General features: G+C 41.8%; 1 protein-coding gene across 1 annotated transcript in view; it reads left to right on the top strand.

Moving 5' to 3' along the window:
- Positions 1-21449, top strand: part of LOC148019728 (bifunctional protein FolD 2-like) — a 41748-nt gene extending 20299 nt beyond the window's left edge. The window contains exons 3-5 of the mRNA XM_087699869.1: positions 20210-20446; positions 20552-20719; positions 20809-21449. Of these exons, the coding sequence (XP_087555995.1) occupies positions 20210-20446; positions 20552-20719; positions 20809-20982 (579 nt within the window). The 3' untranslated portion in view covers positions 20983-21449. The remainder of the gene's footprint in view (positions 1-20209; positions 20447-20551; positions 20720-20808) is intronic.
- The last annotated feature ends 1677 nt before the right edge of the window (positions 21450-23126 follow it).

Here is a 23126-nt window from a genome sequence, read left to right as displayed (position 1 = left end):
AAGGGAATCAAACCAGCAGACATGGAACAAGACGAGTGTGATGACTTGGACGAGCTTGCTCACTTTGCCATTGAGCTCTTAGTGTCAAACAACTTGCTCTTCAACATTGAGAAGCTGAATTCAGCATATGCAATGTGGCAAAGGCTTGAAGAATTGTATGCTCAGAAAAGTGCAGCCAACAAGGTTTATTGGCTAAAAAAACTGATGGACTTTCACATGAAAGAGGGTACAGCCATGTCTGTACATTTGAATGAGTTTAACTCAATTTTTAGTAAGGTGATTGCTTTGGATTTTCATATTGATGAAGAGTTAAAAGCTACCTTTTTGCTATGTACTCTACCTGAAAGTTGGGATACCTTCAGGACAACTTTGAGTAATTCGAATGCTCAGCTGTTATACTTTGATGTGGAGAGTTCTTTGCTGATGGAATAACTCAATAGGCAGAACAACTCAGCAAACGAGTCTTCAAACGCATTACACACTAGAGGCAGATTTTAGCATAAGAGTAGTTCTAAAAACAGAGCATGCAACAAATCTTGTAGAAGGAATGTGGAGTGCCATCATTGTGGCAAAAAGGGGAACTACAAAAGGGATTGCTTTCAGCTAAAGAAAGAGAAGGGCAAAAACAAAAAGAATGAAGCCGACAAGGTTGAAAACAAGGACAGCCACCTTGCCAAAAAGAGCAATGTAAAAATAGAAGAGGTTAATGTAGTCACTCATGATAATGACAATGATAGTGATGTACTTCTAGCTTATTCTTTGGATGCACATGCATTGATTGCAGATTTTGAGGATGACATTCACACTTGGATACTTGATTTAGGTGCGTCCTTTCGTGTCACACCACATCATGAGTGGTTCACTGACTACAATGTTGTTGTACATGGTGTTGTCCACTTGGGGGATAACTATGCATGTAAAGTTGCAGGTATTGGCAGTGTGAAATTGGAATTTTAGCATGGCTCCATGTTTGTTAGCATAATGTGAGACATGTACCTCAGCTCAAGAAGAGCTTGATCAGCACAAGGCAACTAGATGATGAAGGCTATCACACAACCTTTGGGGATAGCAAATGGAAAATATGTAAGGGCTTTCGCATTGTTGCCAAGGGGTCCAAAAGTGATACTTTGTATCCTTTGTATGTATCTAGTGTGCATGACCGTGTTGTCACCATAACTGAGCAACCAAGTGTTTCTTTGTGGCATAGTCGGTTGGGACACATGAGTCAATTTGGAATGAAAGTGCTCTCTCGTTTGGGTTATTTGTCGTCTTTGAGGTATGCTGATTTTGAATAGTGTGATCATTGTATTTATGGTAAACATGCTCAAACATCACAAAGAATGTATTTCTCTAAAATCTTCACCCTTAGAGTTAGTACATTCAGATGTATGTTAAATGCCAGGATTATCTTTAGGGGGGAAGAAGTATTTTATTACCTTTGTTGATGATGCTACACGCAAAGTTTGGGTTTATCCTGTCTGTCGCAAAGACGAGGCCTCGGATAAATTTAAAAAATTTCTAGCACTTGCTGAAAATCAGACCAATAAGACATTAAAATGCCTTCACTCTAACAATGGTGGGGGAATATGTGTCCAAAGCCTTTCAAGACTTTTCTGATAGCAAAGGAATTAAGAGGGAGCTTACTGCTCCTCATAATCCGCCCCAAAATGGTGTTGTAGAGCGTATGAATCGGACCATTCAAGACAAGGTCTGTACAATGCTGTCACATGCTGCTTTACCCCATGGTTTTTGGGAAGAGGCTGTTATGACAGCCGTACACTTGATTAATCGGTCACCAAACAGGTCTTGGGGGGGGTTAGTTTCCCAAGAAGCGTGGTCGGGCAAGTGACCTTCATCTGCACACTTGAAAGTGTTTGTCTGCGAGGCATTTGTGCACATACGCAAGGAAGAACGTAGTAAACTTGAGCGAAAGTCCTGTAAATGTATTTTCTTAGGATATGGTGATGAAGGTGAAATGGGATATAGATAATGTGATCCTGAGAAAAGAAAAGTAGTATGCAGCAATGATGTCATCTTTCGGGAAGATCGCATGCACAAACAGTCCGAAAGAACAAAGGAAGCCAGAAGGGTTATATTTTGGGAGGATGTACCAAGAGGATAGCAAAGAATGCCCGTTAGACAGCAGCAAATACCTGCTGAAAATGTCCTTGAAAAAGGAATGATGCTGTAAATGATCAGCAAGATCTTGCCCATGATGTCCCACAAATTCAGTAAGAACATGTGCACTTGGAACAACTTGAACCAGTTATACAGCAAGTTGTACTTGCAGAACAACAAGTTGTTAATGTAGATATAGACTGAACAGCTAGCAAATATTGACCACTGGTCCATAGGTCGATTAGAGTGCAAAAACAGCCAAGTAGATTTGTTCCTGGAATAAACTATGTGGCTGTTTATGTCATGTTAACAGATTGTGGCGAACCCTTATGCTTCCAGGAAACAATGGACAGACAGGATAGTAAGAAATGGCAAAAAGCAATGCTATCAGAAATGGAATATCTCATGAAGAATGGCACTTGGGATTTGGTACACTTGCCAAAAGGACAAAAAGTGCGACCATGCAAATGGGTTTACAAAATGAAAGTCACTTCTGGTTCTTTGCCCAAGTACAAGGTACGCTTGGCTGTTGAAGGGTACAAGCAAGAACATGGAATTTATTTTGATGAAATCTTTTCTCTTGTAGTCAAAATGACTACTTTGCGAACCATCTTGGGCTTGCTTGCATCTAAGGACATGAAACTCATACAGATGGATGTAAAAACTGCCTTTTTACATGGTGATCAGCATGAGGAGATCTATATGCAGCAGCCTGACGGTTTTGTTGCAAAGGGAAAAGAGCACATGGTATGTAAACTCAACAAAAGTTTATATGGGCTAAAGCAGGTACCACGTGAATGGTATCACAAATTTGATACATTCATGCAATCTCAGGGATTTCATCGTTCTGAAGTTGATCACTTTTTATATACCAAAAAGGTAGCAGATGGCAACCTTATTCTCTTGGTATTGTATGTGGATGACATGCTAATTGCAGGCAAGGATGTTCATGCCTTGGACTCCTTAAAACAGAGCCTAGACAATAACTTTGATATGAAAGATCTTGGTGAGGCAAATCACATTCTTGGCATGTGTATACTTAGAGACAGATCAAAAAGTCTTTTTTATTTGTCACAGCAGGAGTATATTACGAAAGTTTTGCAACGTTTCAATATGGAGGGGGGGAAAGCTATTAGTGTACCATTGCCTCCATATGTGAAACTTAGTGCAGACGACAGTCCTACATCGGATGATGGTAAGGCTGAAATGGCCAAGGTACCTTATGCTTCAGTTGTTGGTAGCTTGATGTATGCTATGGTTGCTACACGTCCTGAGATTGCATTTGCGGTAGAGTAGTTAGCAAATACACAGCATATCCTGGCAAAAAGCATTGGGAAGTAGTGAAGGGTATCATGAGATATCTTAAGGGCACAAAGGATTTGTGTATCTGCTTTGGTAAGTAGAAGTCATCTGTTGTTGGTTTCACGGATGCAGACTATGCTGGCCATCCTGACTGCAGGAAGTCTACTTCAGGATATGTATTTACGTTCACAGGAGGAGTAATCTCTTGGATATCTAGGCTACAAAAGTGTGTTGCATTGTGTACTACAGAGGCAAAATTTGTGGCTGCCACAGAGGCATGCAAAGAGGCTTTATGGTTTTCACGTCTGGTGAGAGAGCTTGGGATTACAGAGTTTCCTATCCTCCACTGTGATAGTCAGAGTGCTATCATGCTAGCACGGAATCTTGTCTTTCATACAAAGACAAAGCACATACAGGTGAAGTGTCACTTCATTAGGGATGTACTTGACAACAAAGGCATTGAGCTTGTCAAGGTACATACAGATGATAATCTTGTAGACCCTCTTACAAAAGGTCTCCGAGCCGAGCGGTTTGCTTATTGCTGCCAGATGATGGGGGTTGGATAGTATATGTGTCTTTTAGCTTTGTACATACATACACTTAGCTGATTCTTTCCTCTACCTTCAGGCACGCTGCCTTTAGGTGAGAGGTTGTTGGGAATAAAGGGTCACCGTGCCTTTTAGTGTGTTCGGGTGTGAACGCACCCTTACACTTTGTACTTTATATATATATTCAAAACCTAAAATGTGGTACACTGGTCTTTGTACCGAATATCCATTGTGTTGTGCTCACTCTCTCACTCTACTGCTCTCAACTCCCTTCACTCTCAGCTTAGCTTGCGACCATACCTTTGCAACAATAAGATACGTGAGGATAAGTGTAAAGAAAAGGACAAAGGTAAGTACAAGGTAAAAATGATGATCATAGCATTGTTCCTAGCAAGTCCAGTGTTAAGATTGAAGAGATTAATGTTGTGTAGACTAATTCTCATGATGATTTCATACTTGCAGCTTTTTCTCTTGATACTTACATAGCTTACTGATGCTTTGTCAGGATATACTCAGTGTAGGTTGATAGATTCAGGGGCTTCTTTTCATGCGTTCCTTAGTGATGACAATTGAATAAAGGGAAGGCCGGTCACACATTGTGATTATCAGAGTTCCCACATCTTGTGTGTGTCTCTCTCTTGCTCTTGCTCCTTCCACCATAGCTCTTGCTTTCACTCTGTGCTTCCACTTCAGAGCTCACCTCCCTTCAAGTTGGAAGTGTTTTGTGCAATGCAATGCATGATTGCTTGCTAGCAATTGCATTCCAGCTGTCATCACACATGGCATTTTGATTATCCTTGGTATTGAAAAGGTTTTCAGTTGTTGCACCTTGTGCTTGGTGAGAAGGGAGGAGAAGGGGGAGCAGCAGATGGCATAGGCGAGAGGGCCACAAGGCTGGCGGAAGATGCAAGCTGTGTGCTAGAGGCAAGCTTGCAAAGTCATGGGAGAGGCAGGAAGGAGGTGGCAAGACAAAGGGGATAGTGGTGCAAGAGAGGGAGGGGGAGTATCTGTACAGACAGGGGGTTTGAGGTGAGAGGGGAGCCAATGGTATGCATGTTCTTGCTGCAATGCTAGAGAGATGAATGAGATTCTTTACTTTTTCCATAACGATAGACTTGTAAACCTGTTTGACAGTTCAAACTCCCACTTTATAGATCAAGTGCCCGAAGGAAAAGCCTTGTGGAGACATCAGCCTTTTTGTCCCATGTAGGGACATTAATTCAAGTTTAGTTTCTGCTCATACAAGCTGAAAATGAACTTCCATGTGCTTGGTCCAGATTCCTTACTTGTGCCATGGCACTTTGATTGCTTTTGAGTCGGTGACTAGTTGCTGTTGAACATAGGCCACTTTAATTTGTAGTCCTAAATAGGATCTCCAGTGTGGTAACTTAATTTGTCCTATGCTCTTGCACACTTAGTCACGAGTCTGTGTGGCCCTGAAGAACAAGGTTGTAGCCAATCCCAGTTGTGGATTTGGATTTCTTATATCATTGTGTTCTTGCAGCCTCTTGCTAATGTATGGTTGAGAATTGGATCAATGCACTGATTGGAATGGAAATGTTCAGCTGTGTGTTGGAAACATAAAGGCAAATGAGCCACAAACTGTTGATGGCATCAACCAATTGTCAACAAATAACTCTCTCAGGATTTGTAAGGTGCAGACACTATGTCATGGGCACCCATTGGCACTAGGGCCGCTTGACATGGTTTTACAGGTAAGACTACCGAATGTCTTAAGTCTTACATACCCTAGGCACCATATGCACAACTGCATTATGGTGACCTTGGGCTAGGCTGGTGGTTGTCTTGAGCCACTGAGCAGCTATCAGTCCTTTGTTACCTACTTCAATTTTGGGATAACTTGGAGTTAGGCCTTGGCGATCTTGATACTCCAGTTTGAGGTGGGGGTTTAAAGTTGAGGGTTTTTATTTTACATTTATGAATTTATTTACCATACATTAAATCAGTACAGAAGTTTCAGTTCATTAATTGATATGTGGAAGAAGTTCCCAGTTTACTTAATTGGTATGTGGACAATTGAGAATAGAGACGGACAGGCCCTTGTCTAGCCATGTGCAAGTTCATTGTGTGATTGTGTGGTTGCTTGCTTGTGCATGCTGTCTTAGTTTTGCCCTCGCTCAGCCTATGCAATCTGCTGCATCAATTTGCATCACCAGATTTGCTGAGCAGTTTTACCCCAGGGCTCTAGTATAGCACTAAGCCAGTTTCTGTACCGGTCCATGTTTGGCCCCTTGTCTAGCCGTGTGCAAACTCATTGTGTGATTATGTGGCTGCTTGCTTGTGCATGCTGTCTTAGTTTTGCCCAACCTAACTGTTCCAGTTCATGCTCAGCCTATGTACTCTGCTGCATCAATTTGCATCACCAGATTTGCTGATCAGTTTTATCCTAGGGCTGTAGTGTAGCACTAAGCCAGTTGCTGTACAGTTGCATGTTTGGCCAGTCTCCAGTTCTGCCCCGCTGACATGGCAGTCAGCTGCTTCAAAAAAGAGTCTGCTGCTGTGTTTTGGCAGATTTCCCTGACACAGGTTGGTGCCAGCTTTTGTGGTGCCTGCTGCCTGTCTTCATATCCAGTTTGTACATTCTGTGCTCGATACAGTTTTGTGTGTCTATGCTGGTTCTTGCTAGAGCTTGTACTATCATTGCTGCCACTGGTGCGTTTCTGTAGCAGCACAGCCTTGTCTATATCATTGGGTGAGTTGGGGTCACTATTGTGAAAATATGCTAGGGTATGCACTGAGGAAACATAGGAAGTACGACCACAATTGAAACACAAAGAGTCAGACAACGATGTGCAAAACTCAAATCCTAAATGCAAAACTCAAAACACAAAACGCAAAAACACAAACACAAACAAAGAAGAAAGAGAACTTTGAAGTGAATGAATCAATGCTGTGAATAAAGGAAAGAATGTACAAGATGCTCAAGGGAAGAGCTGTCCAACAGCTAGTGGCTCTTGTGGGAGCGGGCCGAAGGAGGTTTCGATGTGTGTTGTGTTATAGATTATTCATCCCCTGGACTAACATTTCTCACGTCACCATTGGTGCGGTCAGTTCTCTTGGAGGTACTCTCGGAGGGCATTATTCATTATTCCTGTCAGTTAGTGGGCATTTTAGCAGACACAGTGTATGGGCAGTCTGTCAGGTAGGCGATTGTGCCACGTGGCAGCTGGAGGATTGATCACTGATTATTTTATTCATTTATGTTGTACTCCGCAATTTTTGATCAGGTCAGCCAGTTTTTTGCTGGCCGACTGCATTAATTTATTGCATTCTTCTTTCCTATTTAGCCCACTTGGCAGCCTGCCCCACACACTTGTTTTCTAGGTGTTGATGGGAGAGATTCGGCTTGAGGAGATACGTCTACAGTCCTTGTATATTTGCCCTCTTCATTTCAGCATTCATAAATTGTAGATTTCTACATTCTTTTGTCTCTTTTCTCTCTCCCTTTCTCGTGCTCATTTCCTTTCAGTCTTGTCCATACGCTTCTGCATTTGCTGCACTCAAACATGGTATCAAAGTAGCGTAGGAGGGCTGATTGATCGTGGACAGACTTGATCGGGCTATACAAAAAGTTTTATTTCAGCCTTTGGAGGATTTGGTGAATAGGTTGTGTGCGGAGAAGGAGCGAAGTTGTTTTTTGCAGGTCTTTGCTGTTTGTGAAGGAGGAAAGGCTACGTTTTCAGCCTCTTGTTGCAGATTTTGAGTTTTCATCACCTCAGGTGATTGAAACTCTTTGAGGATGAGTGAAGGAAGCCCTAGTAGGCATTGGGACTCGTGTGCGGAGTCAGAGGGGATTGCCCTTGTTTTGTGCAGGTCATTCTATTTACAATGTCGATCGAAATTGATGCGAAGTTTCAAGCTATTATGGACCGTAAGGTCCCCATATTGTCGGCTCTTCCTATAGATCAAAAGCTTGATGGGGAGAATTACCGCATCTAGCGTGTAATGATGCTTGCTATCTTGGAGTCTTATGATTTGGTGGAGCTTGGGACCGAGGCTATAGACCGTCCTACAGCTCGTGATCCCTCCAAGCTTTCTTCAAATGAGGAAGCCGAGTTGATGAGGGTACAATTGCATTGGGACAAATTGAATGCTCGGATTTGTTCTTTCCTCTTTCTCTTCTTTACTCTAGCCATCATTGCTCACATCGAGCACTTGAAACATATGGTTGGAGCTTGATTAGATGTACAATTGGATGACCATGATGAAGCAAATGTCCTTGGAGATTCAAATGAGGACTTTGAGTCCTAATAAGTCTTCTTCTATGCAAGATCATGTTAATAAGCTTCGGCAATTGCAGATGCAGGTCTAAAGCGCAAGGAAGTCGATTATCTCGGAGGACATGGTGATAACTCTTCTTTCTTAGTTACGATCCCGATTCAATGAATTTTACTCTGCCTTGATTGCTTCAGGGTGGACATAGACTCTTCGTTGGGAAGAGTTGGTTTCTACGGTTTTGGACCAGGACGAGCAATTGAAAGGATAGAAGGCTTCCAAATTGGAGGCATTGATCAAAAGGAGGATAAATGGAAGAAGGATAAATAAAAGGATTCTACTTGTCACATTTGTGGCAAGATAGGTCGCTTGAAGAAGGATTGCCTCGACAAGAAGAAGAAGGACAAGGAGAAGGAGAAGTCTTCAAAGGATTTAGGAGTGGTGGGGGCTCCCTCATCAGTTGCCTTCCTCCACTTGGAGGTGATTGAGGCATCGATCCCTAGGGCTTCTAATACTCCGTTGACGGCTCCACATTCTTGTGAGTGGATTGTTGACAGTTATATCTCTCGCACATGACTTCTTTTGCAATAGGTGTTAAACATTTGCAAACCTCGCATAGATAGATTCTCATCGGTGATAGCTCTTCTGTCTCTATTCAATGGAGGAGTAATTTTCAGTTTATTCCAGATGGGCAAGGTGGTGCTCATACTTCAAAGGTGCTTTATGTGCCAGGCTTGGGTTACCATTTGCTTTCAATACACAAGATTTGTATCCTCAGCTTCTTGGTTGAGTTTGACGAGGATTCCTTTCGGATTCTTGATTATAGATTGAGACAGGTGCTTACGTCTGGTTATGAGGAGAACAAAGTCTACAAGTTAAGGTCTTCTTTTGCCTTGATCTCTCTTCTTCTTACCTCTCAGAGAGCTTGTTCGAACATTGTGGTGAACCAACAACCGTGTGTATCCTGCATTCATGGCAAACAACATCATGATGCCATTCCTAGCAAGGCTTCGAGGCTATCTTCAGCACCCTTGGAGCTTATATCTATAGATCTATGTGGACCATAGAAACAGGGAATGGCCGTTCCGGCTTGTAGGAATGGCCTATAACGCGTTCCAAACCCTCTGAGGAGGTGAAGCGACCAAGGAACGTTCCCTGCTGTTCCCCCTACCGTTCCTTGTTTGAAACGGCTGTTCCGAGCCTGTTGACCCAAAATTGACATTTTTTCCAGTTTTTTCTTTTTGCTTGTGTCAACTTTTTCTACCACATGTTCACCCATCTCGATTGCCTAATGTGCACACACTAATCTCTCTCTCTCTCTCTCTCTCTCTGGTTGAAGATTCAAAGTGTCAAGACAACCCACAAGCCAATTAGGAGTCCATGCAAAGTTCAAATTTGATGCATTATTAAATCTTGCAAATCACAATCAAATTTCAGCCTATCCTCAACTCTAAGGTAATCATCCATTTATACTATCTAATTTCAAGGGAAATTGGGATAATTGGGGCAATTTAGGGCAATTTGGAGCTATGGGGGTAATCAAGTGGATTTTGGTACATTTGGGACAATTTGGAGCATTGAGGGGTATTGGGGCAATTAGAGGGATATTCTTTGGGGCAATTTGGGTCATGCAGGGCCCTAGCATTTCTTAGGTTACCATTGGTGCAGTCAGTTTTCTCAGAGGTACTCTCAAAGGGCGTCATTCATTATTCCTGTAAGTTAGTGGGCATTTTCAGCAAACACAGTGTACGGGTAGTTTGTCAGGCAGATGATGGTGCCACATGGTAGTTGGAGAACTGATTGTTGATTATTTTATTCATTCATGTTGTAATTGATAGTTTTTAATCAAGTCGGCCAATTTTTTGCTGGTCAACTACATTATTTTATTGCATTTTTTCCTCCTATTTAGCCCACTTGATAGCCTTTCCCACACACTTGTTTTCTAGGTGCTGATGGGAGAGATTCGGCTCAAGGAGATAGTCTACAACCCTTGTATATCTGCCCTCTTCATTTCAACATTCATAGATTGCAGATTTTTGCGTTCTTCTGTTTTCTCTCTCCCTTTCTCTTGTGTTCATTTTCTTTGAGTCTTGTCCATACGCTTCCGCATTCGCTCTGCAGTCTGACATGTTGTCCATGAGAGATGGATCTTGAGTGTAGTAACCCCTCCAGTCAGAGCAGAGGTTGATGAAGAAAAGTGTTGTAAACACAAAAACAACCTAATGTAGATAACATAAGTTAATCACAAGTAGCAGTGGAAGGTTGGGTAATAGCTGTAGACCATCTAGTGGTAGTCATTGGGGATTGGACAGCGAGTTGAAGAGAGCTGATGGCCGAAATGTGCAAGATAAGGATGGGGCTGAATGGTGGGCAGCTTGTCTATTTATTGACATGGAAGGATCCTCCCAAATTAGGGTTTTGCGTGCGAGACATAGAAACTCTCTAGAACCGCTCTCTGTTTAATGAAGCTTTTAGTCATTTATTGCTTTGGGGATGTTTTAAAGAGCTAATCAGTGGTTGGATAATGAATTTTTAGCTCAACATCCCCTCTCAAGCCCAAAAGTGGAACCAAGAAGGGATTGGAAGAAAATCTTAAGCCCATTTTTATCCCAAGGTGTCCCACTCCAAAGTACCTAGGGCATCAAACAAAGGGTGCATGTCGGTTGCTTAGTGATTGACCAAGACTACAGAGACAATGGTTATCTTATCCAAGGGAGTCCAAATAGTTATCCTAGAGAGGGTACGACATTGGACAAAGGGTGCTCGTTAACTATACAGTGGCTTACCAAGTTCTACAAAGGTGGATGAAACCACATCGAATCTTTAAAAAAAAAAAGGGTGAGAAAAGATAGATATGGTTTGTGACCTTTCAAGTAATCGTGCCTGTGGAGAGAATGAAAAGGAATGGTTTGATCCAATACATCAGAAAACAAACAGGCTAACCCAACCACTTGAGGGTGTCGAGGAGAAGGGAAAGGGTGATGAAGGTGGTGAAGAACTGCCAGTGGCGACAACTCAAGATCCACTTAGGGTTGCTCTACACAATGAGATGCATAGTAGTGTGCTATATGATGAGAATGCACATGCAGTAGGTGCCACTTGGATTTTGTTCCTTGTAGAAAAATTGTTCACTTACTTGAGCACCCATGTACAAAGATGATGATGATCATGCAATGCAAAGGAAAGGTACAACAGGGAAGGGAAGCCAATATCAAAGACAAGTGCCGAATCGTGTAGAATACCAAGAAGGGTTGGAACCCCCTCTTAACCATGGATATCAATGTCAAAGGAGGAAGAGGAGCTTGATGTCAGTCTTCGTGTGGTGCCGAGAACCATGATGATAGATGAGGATGAGGATGAAACACCTTGATTGAAAGAGCAAGGTAGAAGTCACTGCCATGACAGCATTAAGAAAGATGTTGCATGAGCTGCGCCACGGGAGGGGAAGCCTCCATGTTGGTAGAAAAGCAAATCTCCTCGGAAGATGAAACCATGAAGAAATGATATATATCTCATGTCTCCAACTTAAGAAGGACCGGTGGTGCAAACTTGCATGTTAGCCCTATACTAAAGTCTGAAAGATAGAACCTTGCAAAAGAGAATCAGAATATGCAAAATTGGGATTAGTAGTGAGATGTCATAAAGAAAAACAAAAACAAAAAAGTAAATTTAAATGAAAGATGTGTAATGAGTGTGTGTATGTGTATAAGTGAATGTAGCGGAAGATTGAAGAAGGAAAGACTAAGAATGTGGCCACCATCGCTTACGTCCATCAGTAGGTATTTGCCAATGAAACTCTTGACGAGGTGGAAAAGGGTGCCTAGAATAAGATGTAGAAGGAGACTTCGGAATGAATGCAAAGAGTACAATGGGTGAGGAGCTAGCAAACCAATCAACTAATCCTTCAGGAGTATTGAAAGATGTAAGTTACTGAGGTTATTCATGTGCCACATGTCTAGTAGAACTTGGGGGCAGAAGGAGCAGCAGCGAGAGGGTTACCCTATTTCTACTGTGCTTAAACAGCCATGAGAGCTGTCACCTATAGTTTAGGGATACCAGAAAGACTATTGCCCCCTCCTATATAGTGTCATCTGCATTAGAACCTTGGGCTGCTATCACTTGCTCTTGGAGGGCCCCAAATTATTGTCACATGTTGTAGGATTGACATTTGGTATTTGCAAATCACATTAGCAACCTCTCCTTGTTCTTTAAGAGTCTCTTTCTCTCTTACAATGGTTGGAATAGACTTTCACCAGTCCCTAAAAACGTTTTTTTCACTTGCATAGGCAAGTTTTGCCAAGTGGCAACCTTCTAATCCCATTTTCTAGCATTATTTGCTTATTAAATAAATTTTCAAAATATTAATTTTGAAAATTAATTTAATAATTATTCTAGTGCTTCAAAAATTTAATCCCATTAGCCAATAATTAAATTGGCTAGGCGAATTTATCTTTCAAGTATTCTTGAGCGGTCATTGATGCTTAAACTAGCATTAATTAATTAATTAATGCTTAGTCTTTAATGTCACTACTAACATTAGTGGCCAATAAATGGGTCTAGGCCAAGATCTGACACCGTGTACTACCTAGTACTTGTCAAATATAACTTATTACAACTTTTGCCTTTGACATCCACTGCACCCTGGGGATCCTTAGTCTATTACCATGAAATAACTGCCATGTGCATCACATGTGCTATACAACTTTGCAAATTTGGTTAATGACTTAATTAAATGTTATCGACAAGATTAGAGTATCTCAAAATTTCATATCCTCGTGATAGTATGAGACTTCTTGTTCACATTGCCCGATCTCTAGCAGTGTGTATAAAATCTATTTTTCTTCGAGGGTTGTTATGGATGGGTGTTGGTTCTTTGTTTTCGTCGAAGAAAGGGGTATCACCCTTGTTTTGGCTTTCCTTCTCATCTTGTGAGTTCTTGCCACCTTTGGTTTTTCCTTATGAAGAAGAGATAACCAGACCCCTCTTGAAATAAGAATGTGTGGACGACTTCTTATGGACTTGATCATGTAGCCGTGTGTAGTGCAAGAATTGACATTGAAACTCATAGAAGGTCAACAATTGGGGCAATGAGATAATGTGTTGAATGAAGTGGAATTGTTTTTGAAACCAGGGTTTCTCCTTAGATAGGGTGGTACTAACTTGATTTAACAGTAATTACAACAAGCATTAAATTCACATAAACTGAAAATGCAAATGTTACCACTTTAATCTTGGACAATGGACAGCTAGTTGGCTCTAAAAACGGTACCCCTTGCGGTATTTCTTTAGCATTATTGCAAATGGATGGAGTACAACTAAGATTCTCTGATCTCCTCCACTAATCCAAGTGGTTCTTATTGTCAAAACGAACTAGCAAGCCTTTAAACCAATTCGCCCCTTGGTTTGCTTGGGGATTGATCTTCACCTTGCTCCTTGAAAGACAAATTCAGCCCTAAATCTGATATTGGTTGGTTGGCCTTTTGAACCTTCTTGAAATTCCTCAATTTCAGCCTCAATTTTGAGCATGCATCTTGAGATGGCTGTCAAACTCTAATTTCATACGGTAAATTAGGGTTTATAGCAAAGATCTTCCAATATCTCCAACTTTGATGACTCAAATGTGGGAGTGCGCAATGGAGAGAGAGAGAGAGAGAGAGAGAGAGAGAGAGAGAGAGTGTGTGTGTGTGTGTGTGTGTGTGTGTATAGAAGATGAAGAACGAAATATTGCACTGATTGAAAAAGAATGTTGAATACAATAATGAGGACTGATCAGTTTCTACATGTAGTCCTAAGTATCAGCGAGGGCACCAGATCAGGTTGAGATGATGATGATAACACCAAAGTTTGAGAGTATCGAAGATAGAGAGTGCAAAAGCTTGCAAAAGACAAGTGATCTGCCAAGTGAAGTAGTGCAGCTATATATCACCACCTCTCCCAAAATTGGCCAATTGCATGCAAGAGTATGCCCTAAATGTGGCCGATGGCACCAAATGATGGTACGATTGTAGTAAATGCAGTTCGAGTGCATAGAAAAAATGGAAAATGATGAGAAGATATCTGAGGCAGTCATAGGGTAGGAAGGCAGTCGTAGGTGATGTTAATCAACTGACAAACCAAGAGAATGCATAGGAAATGTGCCTAAAACAAAAGAAATGCACTCTAGAATACTTGAGGTTCCATGTCTCAATTAGACTCTGACAGGAGCTCACAATCAGGAGATGGCAGATTGACATGACTAAAATAGATAGACTAACATCTCCTCTTAGATCTTGGGAGTGTCTGAACACCAAACAATCTCGTGTGATGAAGCATAGAAGCCTTGGGCAAAGGCTTAGTGAAGAGATCAGTTGCATTGTCCATCGTGGGATAGTAGGCTACCGCCAGCGTGGAATCCACAATCTGCACTCGAATATAGTGGTACTGAACCTTGATGTGCTTCGTCTGAGTATGAAACATCGGATTCTTTACCAGAGATAGAGTACTCTGGTTGTCCATGTGTAGCTCCGTAGGTCCTCTTTGAGAAAAGCCAATCTCTGCCAACATAGGAAGGAGCCAAACTATCTCCATAGTGGTCGAATATAAGGCACGATACTCAACCTTTGTAAAAGAAAGGGCCATAGTACGTTGCTTCTTGCTACTCCAAGAGATAGCTCATGATCCAAGGGAGAAGGTATAATCTATAAAGGATTGTCTTGAATCCACATCACTTGCCCAATCAGAGTCACTCTATCCAGAAAGAGCAACCTCGTCTCCATACATGATCTTGCAGGATTGAGTCCCTTGTAAATAACAAAGAACAAAGGCCGCTCTCCAATGCCCATGAGTGGGAGTCTTTATGAAAGAAGATAACAAAGCCATCACAAAAAAAATATGTGGTCGAGTATGGAGTATGAATGACCCAGATCAGGGAACCAACAAGACACCTGTAATGGGTGGTATCTGTAAGGGAAATGCCTGTTGCCATAAGCTTGGACTTAGGGTCCATGGGGCAAGAAAGAGGCCAACACTTGGCCATACCAAACTTCGAAAGTAACTCGAAGATATACTTGTGTTATGAAATAAAAATGCCCTGTGCCATGTGATAGATCTCCAAACCAAGAAAGAAGTGTAGGATCCCAAGATTCGTCATGTCAAACTCTTGTGTTAAAATGTCGCGAGTACGATCAACCTCTTGAGTATCGCTCCCTATAACGATAAGATCATCCATATACAAAATAACCAAAACACATTTTCCACCCTCAATCTTATAGTACAGGTTGGGGTCATGATCGTAGTGATGAAAGCAACTTTGCACAAAGAAGTGATCAATCCTTTGGTACCAAGCTCTAGGAGCTTGCTTCAAGACATAGAGGGCCTTTCGCAATTTGTAGACATGATTCTCCTTGCACAATAAAACTTGGAGGCTGTGAGGCATAGATCTCCTTCTCAAGGATGCCATTCAAAAAAGTAGACTTAACATCTATTTGATAAATAAGCCAATGGTGGTAAACTGCAAGAGTCAAGATAGCCCGAATAGTAGATAACCAAGTCATAGGTACAAAAGTCTCAAAATAGTCCAAATATGCTCTCTGAGCAAAATCCCTAGCAATAAGCTGAGTTTTGTGATACCAAACATCTTGTGCAAGAGTCTCATCAACTGTATAAGGCTTTGAATCCTAGAGAATCTGTGACATAAGAGCATAGTTTACACAAAGTGAACTATCTCGTTGGGCTTGTAATCAGGTTGATTTGCATGGACCTAAAGGAGTAGCAGGAAAGTGAGTAATACTTGGAATTATGTATGAGCGGCCTACACCAACAAGGAATCTGAATAGATGACTCCTTCTATGAGAGAGATTGAATAGCCTTCGAAACTTGCAAGGCACTTGTTTGTGTAAGGGACTCTCCATCACTAAGGGAAGGTAGATCCTCCTCATTTGAAGAAGGCTCTCCCTTTGATGGTTGAGTGGCCTTAGAAGACTTTTGAAAGGAGATTGAAGGGGTGGAAGTACTCAGCGAAGAGACAGTGGTATCCATCAAAGGTGGAAGAGAAGCTGGTGTAGAGGGTGAAGAGGGAGGAGAAGTAGGAGGGGGAGGATTCGAAGACAAAGGAGGGGTGCTAAGAGGCAACCTGGAAGGCAGGAGAGGAATCGAAGGTGGGGAAGGGTTAGTCAATGACGAAGAATCACTTGCAATAAAACCACCAATAAGATCCTCGGAGGTCGCAGCCTCGTCAAAGATCATATCCCTGCTCACTTCAATCTTCTGTATCGTCTGGTCGTAGAGCCAATATCCCTTCGTGGTAGTGCTATATCCCACAAAGATGAGCTTCTTTGACTTGAGTCAAGCTTTATCTTCCTCTTCTTCTTGTCCAGATGGAAATGCATTACACCGAAAGATGTGAAAATGAGACACGGAAGGCTTTTGCCCAAAGAAAGTGTGATATGGAGTCATGTTGTGTGATGCAGAAGTTGGGAAACAGTTGCGGATGTAAACGCAGTAGCCGTTGCCTCACCCCAAAGGGTACGAGGAAAAACCCAATGCTCCAACATCGGGCCACCTCTAGTGTGGTCTGATTCGCATGCTCCACCATACCATTCTTTAAAGGTGTGTTTGGATGGGTATACTTCACTCGAATGTTGTGATTGCTGCAAAACTGAGAAATGAGGTTAGAAGTAAACTCTCCATCATGATTTGCACATAGGCCACGAACTTTGGTAGGCACTCACAGGATTGGAGTATGCCTTGCTCTTGTACTCCAAAAAATAAGGCCACACATAACGATTGAAGTCGTCTACAATCAGCACTACTTGGCCTTCCAAAGGGAGGCCATACCTATAGGTCTGCAAAGGTCAATGTGTACCAACTCTAGTGGTGTAGAAGTCCTCCTAGTGGTAGCTTGGGATGTGGTTGCCTATGTTGCTTACCCCTTAAACAACTAGGGCACAAAGTGTGAAGAGAAGGGATGTTAGGAAGTCCCTCCACCTTCTTTTGAGAAGCTTGTCATATAGCGGCATAATTGAGATGACCATAACAAGCATGCCAAAGCAGCCCAAGCTTATGAGAAGACCTTGCGGCTAAGGCTGTAAGTCTGTAAAGCCCACACTCTTGGGATCCACGCCAAAGAACGACACCTGTAGAAGCATCCTCAGCTGTCACCACATCCTGTGTAAATACTACGTGGGTATGAAGGTGTGTAAGGCCATGAATAGACAAGAGGTTAAAACCTAAATCCGGTACATAGAAAACTTTGGCTGAAGAAGTCTGCCTGTCTAGCAACAAAGGAATAGTCTCCACTCCTCAAACGGGAGTTGTAGAAAGTGGCTAGACAGAAGCTCCTTGTTTGAGTCATCAAAGCCTTGAAACTGGTAAGACATCTTCCAAATCTGCAATCATCCAAAAAGCTACAAAACAAGATAAGAATTAGGAAACAGTCAAGAGAATGTGCTGCTTGCACATAAGAGACTATCGCTTGCTACCAAAAGGATGTTGCCCACATAGTGTGTTGTCACCAAGTCAAAGGTTGCCAACTGGCCACCACAGAAGTTGTCGCCTAGGTGGGAAAATGGCATAAAATGTTGATGAAGACCACCCAAATGATCTTGCCGCCTCCTCAAATGATTGCGTTTGCAGCAAACGCAATGATGCATGGCTGCGTTTGATAGTTGGGAATGCTTCTCTACAAGAAATCTTCACTTTGTGCTCTCACTTAGGCGATGATACCATGTAAGAGTGGAATAGAAGAAACATGAACACACAGAGAGAGAGAGAGAGAGAGAGAGAGAGAGAGAGAGAGAGAGAGGAAGAAATATTGTACTGATTGAAGTAGAATGTTGAATACAACAGTCCTAAGTATTAGTGAGGGCACCAGATCAAGTTGAGATGATGATGGCAACACCAAAGTTGGAGGGTGGGAAAGCTTGCAAAAGACAAGTGATCTGCCTAATGAAGGAGTGCAGCTATATATAGCCACCTCCACCTAAACTGATTGACTATATACAAGAGTATGCCCTAAATCTGGCCAATTGCACCAGATGATGGTATGATTGCAATAATGTAGTCCGATTGCATAGAAAAAAATGAGAAAATGATGAGAAGATATCCCAAGTAGTCGTGGGGTGGAAAGGTAGTAGTAGGGGGTGTCAATTAATTGATAGACCAAGGGAATGCCTAAGAAATGTGTCTAAAACAAAAGAAATGTACTCTAAAATGTCTGAGCTCCCATGTCTTTATTAGACTTTGACAGTAGGCTGACATCAAATGGTTGGATTTTGTTGAGATAACTTGTGGGGGATGAGAGAGAATGCTGTAGAGAGAGAAATTTCAGATTTCATTGTGAGAAATGCTGAAAAACTGCTAATGCCTTGCTCAAACGGCCATGGAAGTTGTCATCTACAGCTTAGGACCTCTAGAAAGGTTGCTACCCCCTCGTGTATGCTGTCACATGCACCAGAAGGACCTTGGGCTGCTGTCATTTGCTCCTAGAGGGCTCCAAATTGTTTCACTTGCTGTAGGAATGGTCATTGGTGGCTGCAAATCAGATTAGTAGCATGTCCTTGCTCTCTCACAACCTCCTCCTCTCTCACAATGGGTGGAATAGACTTATTCTCCCAATTCCCAAAAACGTTATTTGCACTTACATGGGCAAGTTTTGCCAAGTGGCAGCCTTTTAATCCCATATCCCAACATTATCCAGCTTATTAAATTAATCTTCAAAATATTAATTTTAAAAATTACTTTAATAATTATTCTAGTGCCTAGAAAAATAGTTCCACCGGCCAATAATTAAATTGGCTAGGCCAATTTGTCTTCCAAGTATGCCTAAGCAGCTATTGACCCTTAGACTTGCATTAATTAATTAATTAATGCCTAGTTTGCATTGCACTTGGTTGATACTGTTGTCCAAGGGCTTTTTGGTTTTGGTGATTAGTGTTTTCATTACGTTCTCTAGCGTGTCCAGCTTAGCATCCACACTTGCCATTTGTCTGCAATGATTTAAATCTCTGTTTTACTCTATTTTTTGTCCCCCCTCAGGTGTGCAGAGACATTTTCTGGGCGTGGGCAGGGCAGGGTTCAGGTGATCCAGTGCAGGGCGGGAGTGTCAGGGTGAAGGTGGGGGAACCAGGGCGGGTTGAGAACAGGGACTGGATGTACCAGGGCAGGGTGAGGACAGGGACTGGATGTACCAGGGTGAGGTTGGATGAAGTTTGAACCAGTGTAAGGAGAGGGTGAACAAGGGTGGGGTGCATCAGGACAGGGTGGGTCCCAGACAGGGCAGTGCAGTTTCAGGGTGAAGGCGGGGAGATCAGGGTGGCCTGTAGGCGGAGGCAAGACGGGTTAGGACAGGGAGGGCAGGGCAGGGAGTGGCAAGGACAGGGATATATATATTCTACATTGGCAGGTAGATCTCATTCAGCATTCTGATATTCTCCCTAGGGAGGATTTGGTTCCTTGGCATACGGCAATTTCTTTTGCTCCTTCGCCATGACTCGTGTTCCTCATGTGATTTGGTATAATATAACTACCCATTGAGAGAGAGAGAGAGAGAGAGAGAGAGAGAGAGAGAGAGAGAGAGAGATTCTGGCTTTATAAATATTTCAATTCATCAGTTCAAACTGAGAGAGAGAGAGAGAGAGAGAGAGAGAGAGAGAGAGAGAGAGAGGGGGAGGGGGGGGGGGCATGGAGGGGGTTTCTATAGTGAAACATAATACTTGGATTGCTTGGAGTTTCCTGTCTGTCAATGTGTGGTTTCTATGAATTTAGCATATGATCAGTTTTGAACTAGTCATCTTTTTAAAGTCTGCTTTTTGTAAGTATACGTGGTGTTCCTTCCATCTTAATGACGGTTGTACAAGATTTCAAATTGCTATGAAGGCTAATAACAAGTGCCCTGGGCCCTGTTGTGATGGATCTCAAACTGAGATTCGAGTTTTGTTGTTTCATATGGTACCAGTTGAATCGTGAGTTTGTTACGAGGTGCATGCTCCCCTTGTGTAACATTTGGGTGGCTCTTCTGTTTATTGCAGCATATTAATGAAGAGAGGGTTTTGGCTGCTGTAAGTGTTGAGAAAGATGTGGATGGGTTTCATCCTCTAAATATTGGAAAGTTAGCCATGCAAGGCCGAAAACCTCTTTTTGTGCCATGCACTCCAAAAGGATGCATCGAGCTATTACTTAGATCAGGTGTTGAAATCAAAGGTAAACATGCAGTAGTAATAGGTCGAAGCAATGTGGTGGGTACACCAGCTGCATTGTTGCTACAAGTAAGTAACCTTCTATTTGTTGCCCTTGTATCTACTTACCTTTGCTCCAGGGGAAGGAGAACGGCTGGAACTTATTACATCAGAATCTCTCGTTGTTTTCTGTAGCGGCATCAAGCAACAGTAACAGTTGTACACAGCTACACACCGAATCCTGCAGAGGTCACTCGTAGAGCAGATATAGTTATTGCCGCAGTTGGAGTTGCACATCTGGTTCGTGGAGATTGGATCAAGCCTGGGGCTGTAGTTATTGATGTGGGAATAAATGCAATTGAGGTAAACATGCTTCTTTCATATTGCTCAGCAATGTTGTACAAGGGAGTGATTGTAATCTTTTGTTGATACATGTACTTTCTTTGTTCTAGGATCCTTCTTCGAAGAAAGGTTACAGACTAGTTGGTGATGTTTGCTTCAAAGAGGTCTCAATGATAGCCTCTGCTATCACTCCAGTTCCTGGGGGTGTTGGACCTATGACGATTGCGATGCTTTTGTCTAACACCCTGGATTCTGCAAAGAGGTGCTATGGTCTTCCTGAGTGACCTTTTAGCATTGCTCTGGTTAATAATGCCATAAAGAGCTAAAATCACCAATATAATGGTGAATTTTGTTCAAGTGGTCAGTCTAACACCCAGTGTTGGAGTTGACCATCTACATGCTATGAATGAGAGGTTTTGTATAATGAACTGCAGAAACCGCAGCTTGAGATGTTTGGTATTGTTCTCATTTCCAGTGTGCTCTGAGCAAAACCTCACATGGAGACCGGAGAGGTAAGCAGTAATAGCATCAAGCTGTACAAAGAAATTGGCAAGCCGAGAGAGTGCACAAGTTTTTGGCCGCAAATTTTGGATAAGCATATGGTTCTCTTGGCTATTTTCAGAAGTGACAATGTAGAGGACAGCATCGTTAGATATTAAACTCAAAATGACTACTTCCAGATACATCTTGAATTTGGAACTCAAAGAGTCGCATGATTTGATGAAAGTGGTATTTTGGGGTTTTATTCTCATGGATTGATTAACGATGGCCTCATTCTTAACAGCCAAATCATACTGTCCTAACAACCAAAAACATAATTTGGAGGAGCTTTTTGTGGGCTACCAAAAACAGTCCCATCATTGTGTTTGCAAATTTTTAATGAAAAGGTCATGCATATAATGCGAGGCGGGAGCATGCACGATTGTCACCCTCATTGTTCTTTAGGAATATGAGAGAGGTGTCACTCCATTGATAGAGGACTAGCTTCCCCTCCCTTGAGAGGCGAATGTATGTGTTGAAGGAGAAGCATGTTTGCATTAGAGGAGACTCGCAATAGAAGGTACTCGGAGTAATGTGTCCTTGCCCAAGAAATAGGTTTTCAATAGAATGTTGAAAGAGTTATATTCATCTCTCTTTCATGAAAGCCACCATGATATGGATCTTTGATAAGAATTTGAGAATCTCAAAGTTAAATGCTTGATATAGTAGTAATTTTTAAACCAAAAGAGTAGAACTAGTTTTGCCAATAGGGGCACTTCATGACTCATTGATATGATCACTAGCATTGATTCATTAGCATGATCATCATGGCAAACACAACAATGCCAAATCAAGAGCATGGATGCACCACCGATGTCCTAGGAGAAGTGTGATCAAGAATCCTTAATAACCATGAGTAGAAATCATCATTCCTTGAAAAAGCCTCCAATGGCACTAGAGTGATGGGTATTTTTTGTCGAGTTGTGGCAATAGTAAAATTTCATTTTTGTTTTGAAGTTGAGTGAGTAGTAGCACTAGGATCAATGAAGTGGAATGAAAAAAGTACAAATGACTTAGGGAGATAGGTCTAACCAAGTCAAGGTGAGACTTCCTAGGTATGTCCTGACCTTGATGTGCCCTAGGTAAATGTGGGAAAAAATGGGAAAGGGGCTAGGAGGTTAGAGTCAGATCTAGTTGATCGAAGCTATCGGACACATCCAACTTGAGGATCCCTAGGTGCAGTATAGTGTATATATCATTTTCATTTTTCTTTTTTTTTTCGCTTGCTTTTTTTTTCCTTTATGCATTTCTCTATTTGTATCTTGTTTTTTTATTTTTTTTTTCTTTTCGTACTCTCCTTTTGAAATACTATGATTTTAGATAAGTGGACTAGCAGCCTTACAAAATCAAAGTGGAAGTACGAGAAATTAAAACGTTGATTGAGAATAAAAGACTTGGCTTAAATAATAGAAATGTGCACTAGAGTGTGCACATGTAAATGGAAGATGATCAAGCCTTGAACCTTGAAAGCACATTGTCTTATTTTAGATACAAAGTTGGTGAATAAGAATTAGTACTAGGTGATGAAGACTTGTAGTATTGATGAAGCAAGCATGACCTTCCCTCAAGAAGTAGACGACCATTGTATGCTGTAGTTAGGGGATGTGATGGATGAAGAATTGGGATATTGGTATCGATGATGCTCAGATGTCTTTGTCTTTATGAGTCTCGCAGATGATCTAGTTGTCATGATGTTGCCATATCTTGAAATCTTCAAAGTAAGAGTCTACTATTGATAATTTTGATTGGACATTGTATTTGGGCACAGCTCGACTTTTGGGGTGTCCAACAACTTTATTCTTTATTTGGATAAAAGTAAACACAAAAGTCAAAGCATGCTAATTGTAAAATTGGGCTATTTTTGAGCTGTAACTTATAAATACATGCC

Source organism: Lygodium microphyllum, chromosome 19 (genome assembly GCF_053477565.2).
Source record: "Lygodium microphyllum isolate KBCC chromosome 19, Lygodium_microphyllum_v1.1.10, whole genome shotgun sequence".
In the NCBI taxonomy this organism is placed as follows: Eukaryota; Viridiplantae; Streptophyta; class Polypodiopsida; order Schizaeales; family Lygodiaceae; genus Lygodium; species Lygodium microphyllum.
This window is presented reverse-complemented; position numbering and strand designations above follow the sequence as displayed.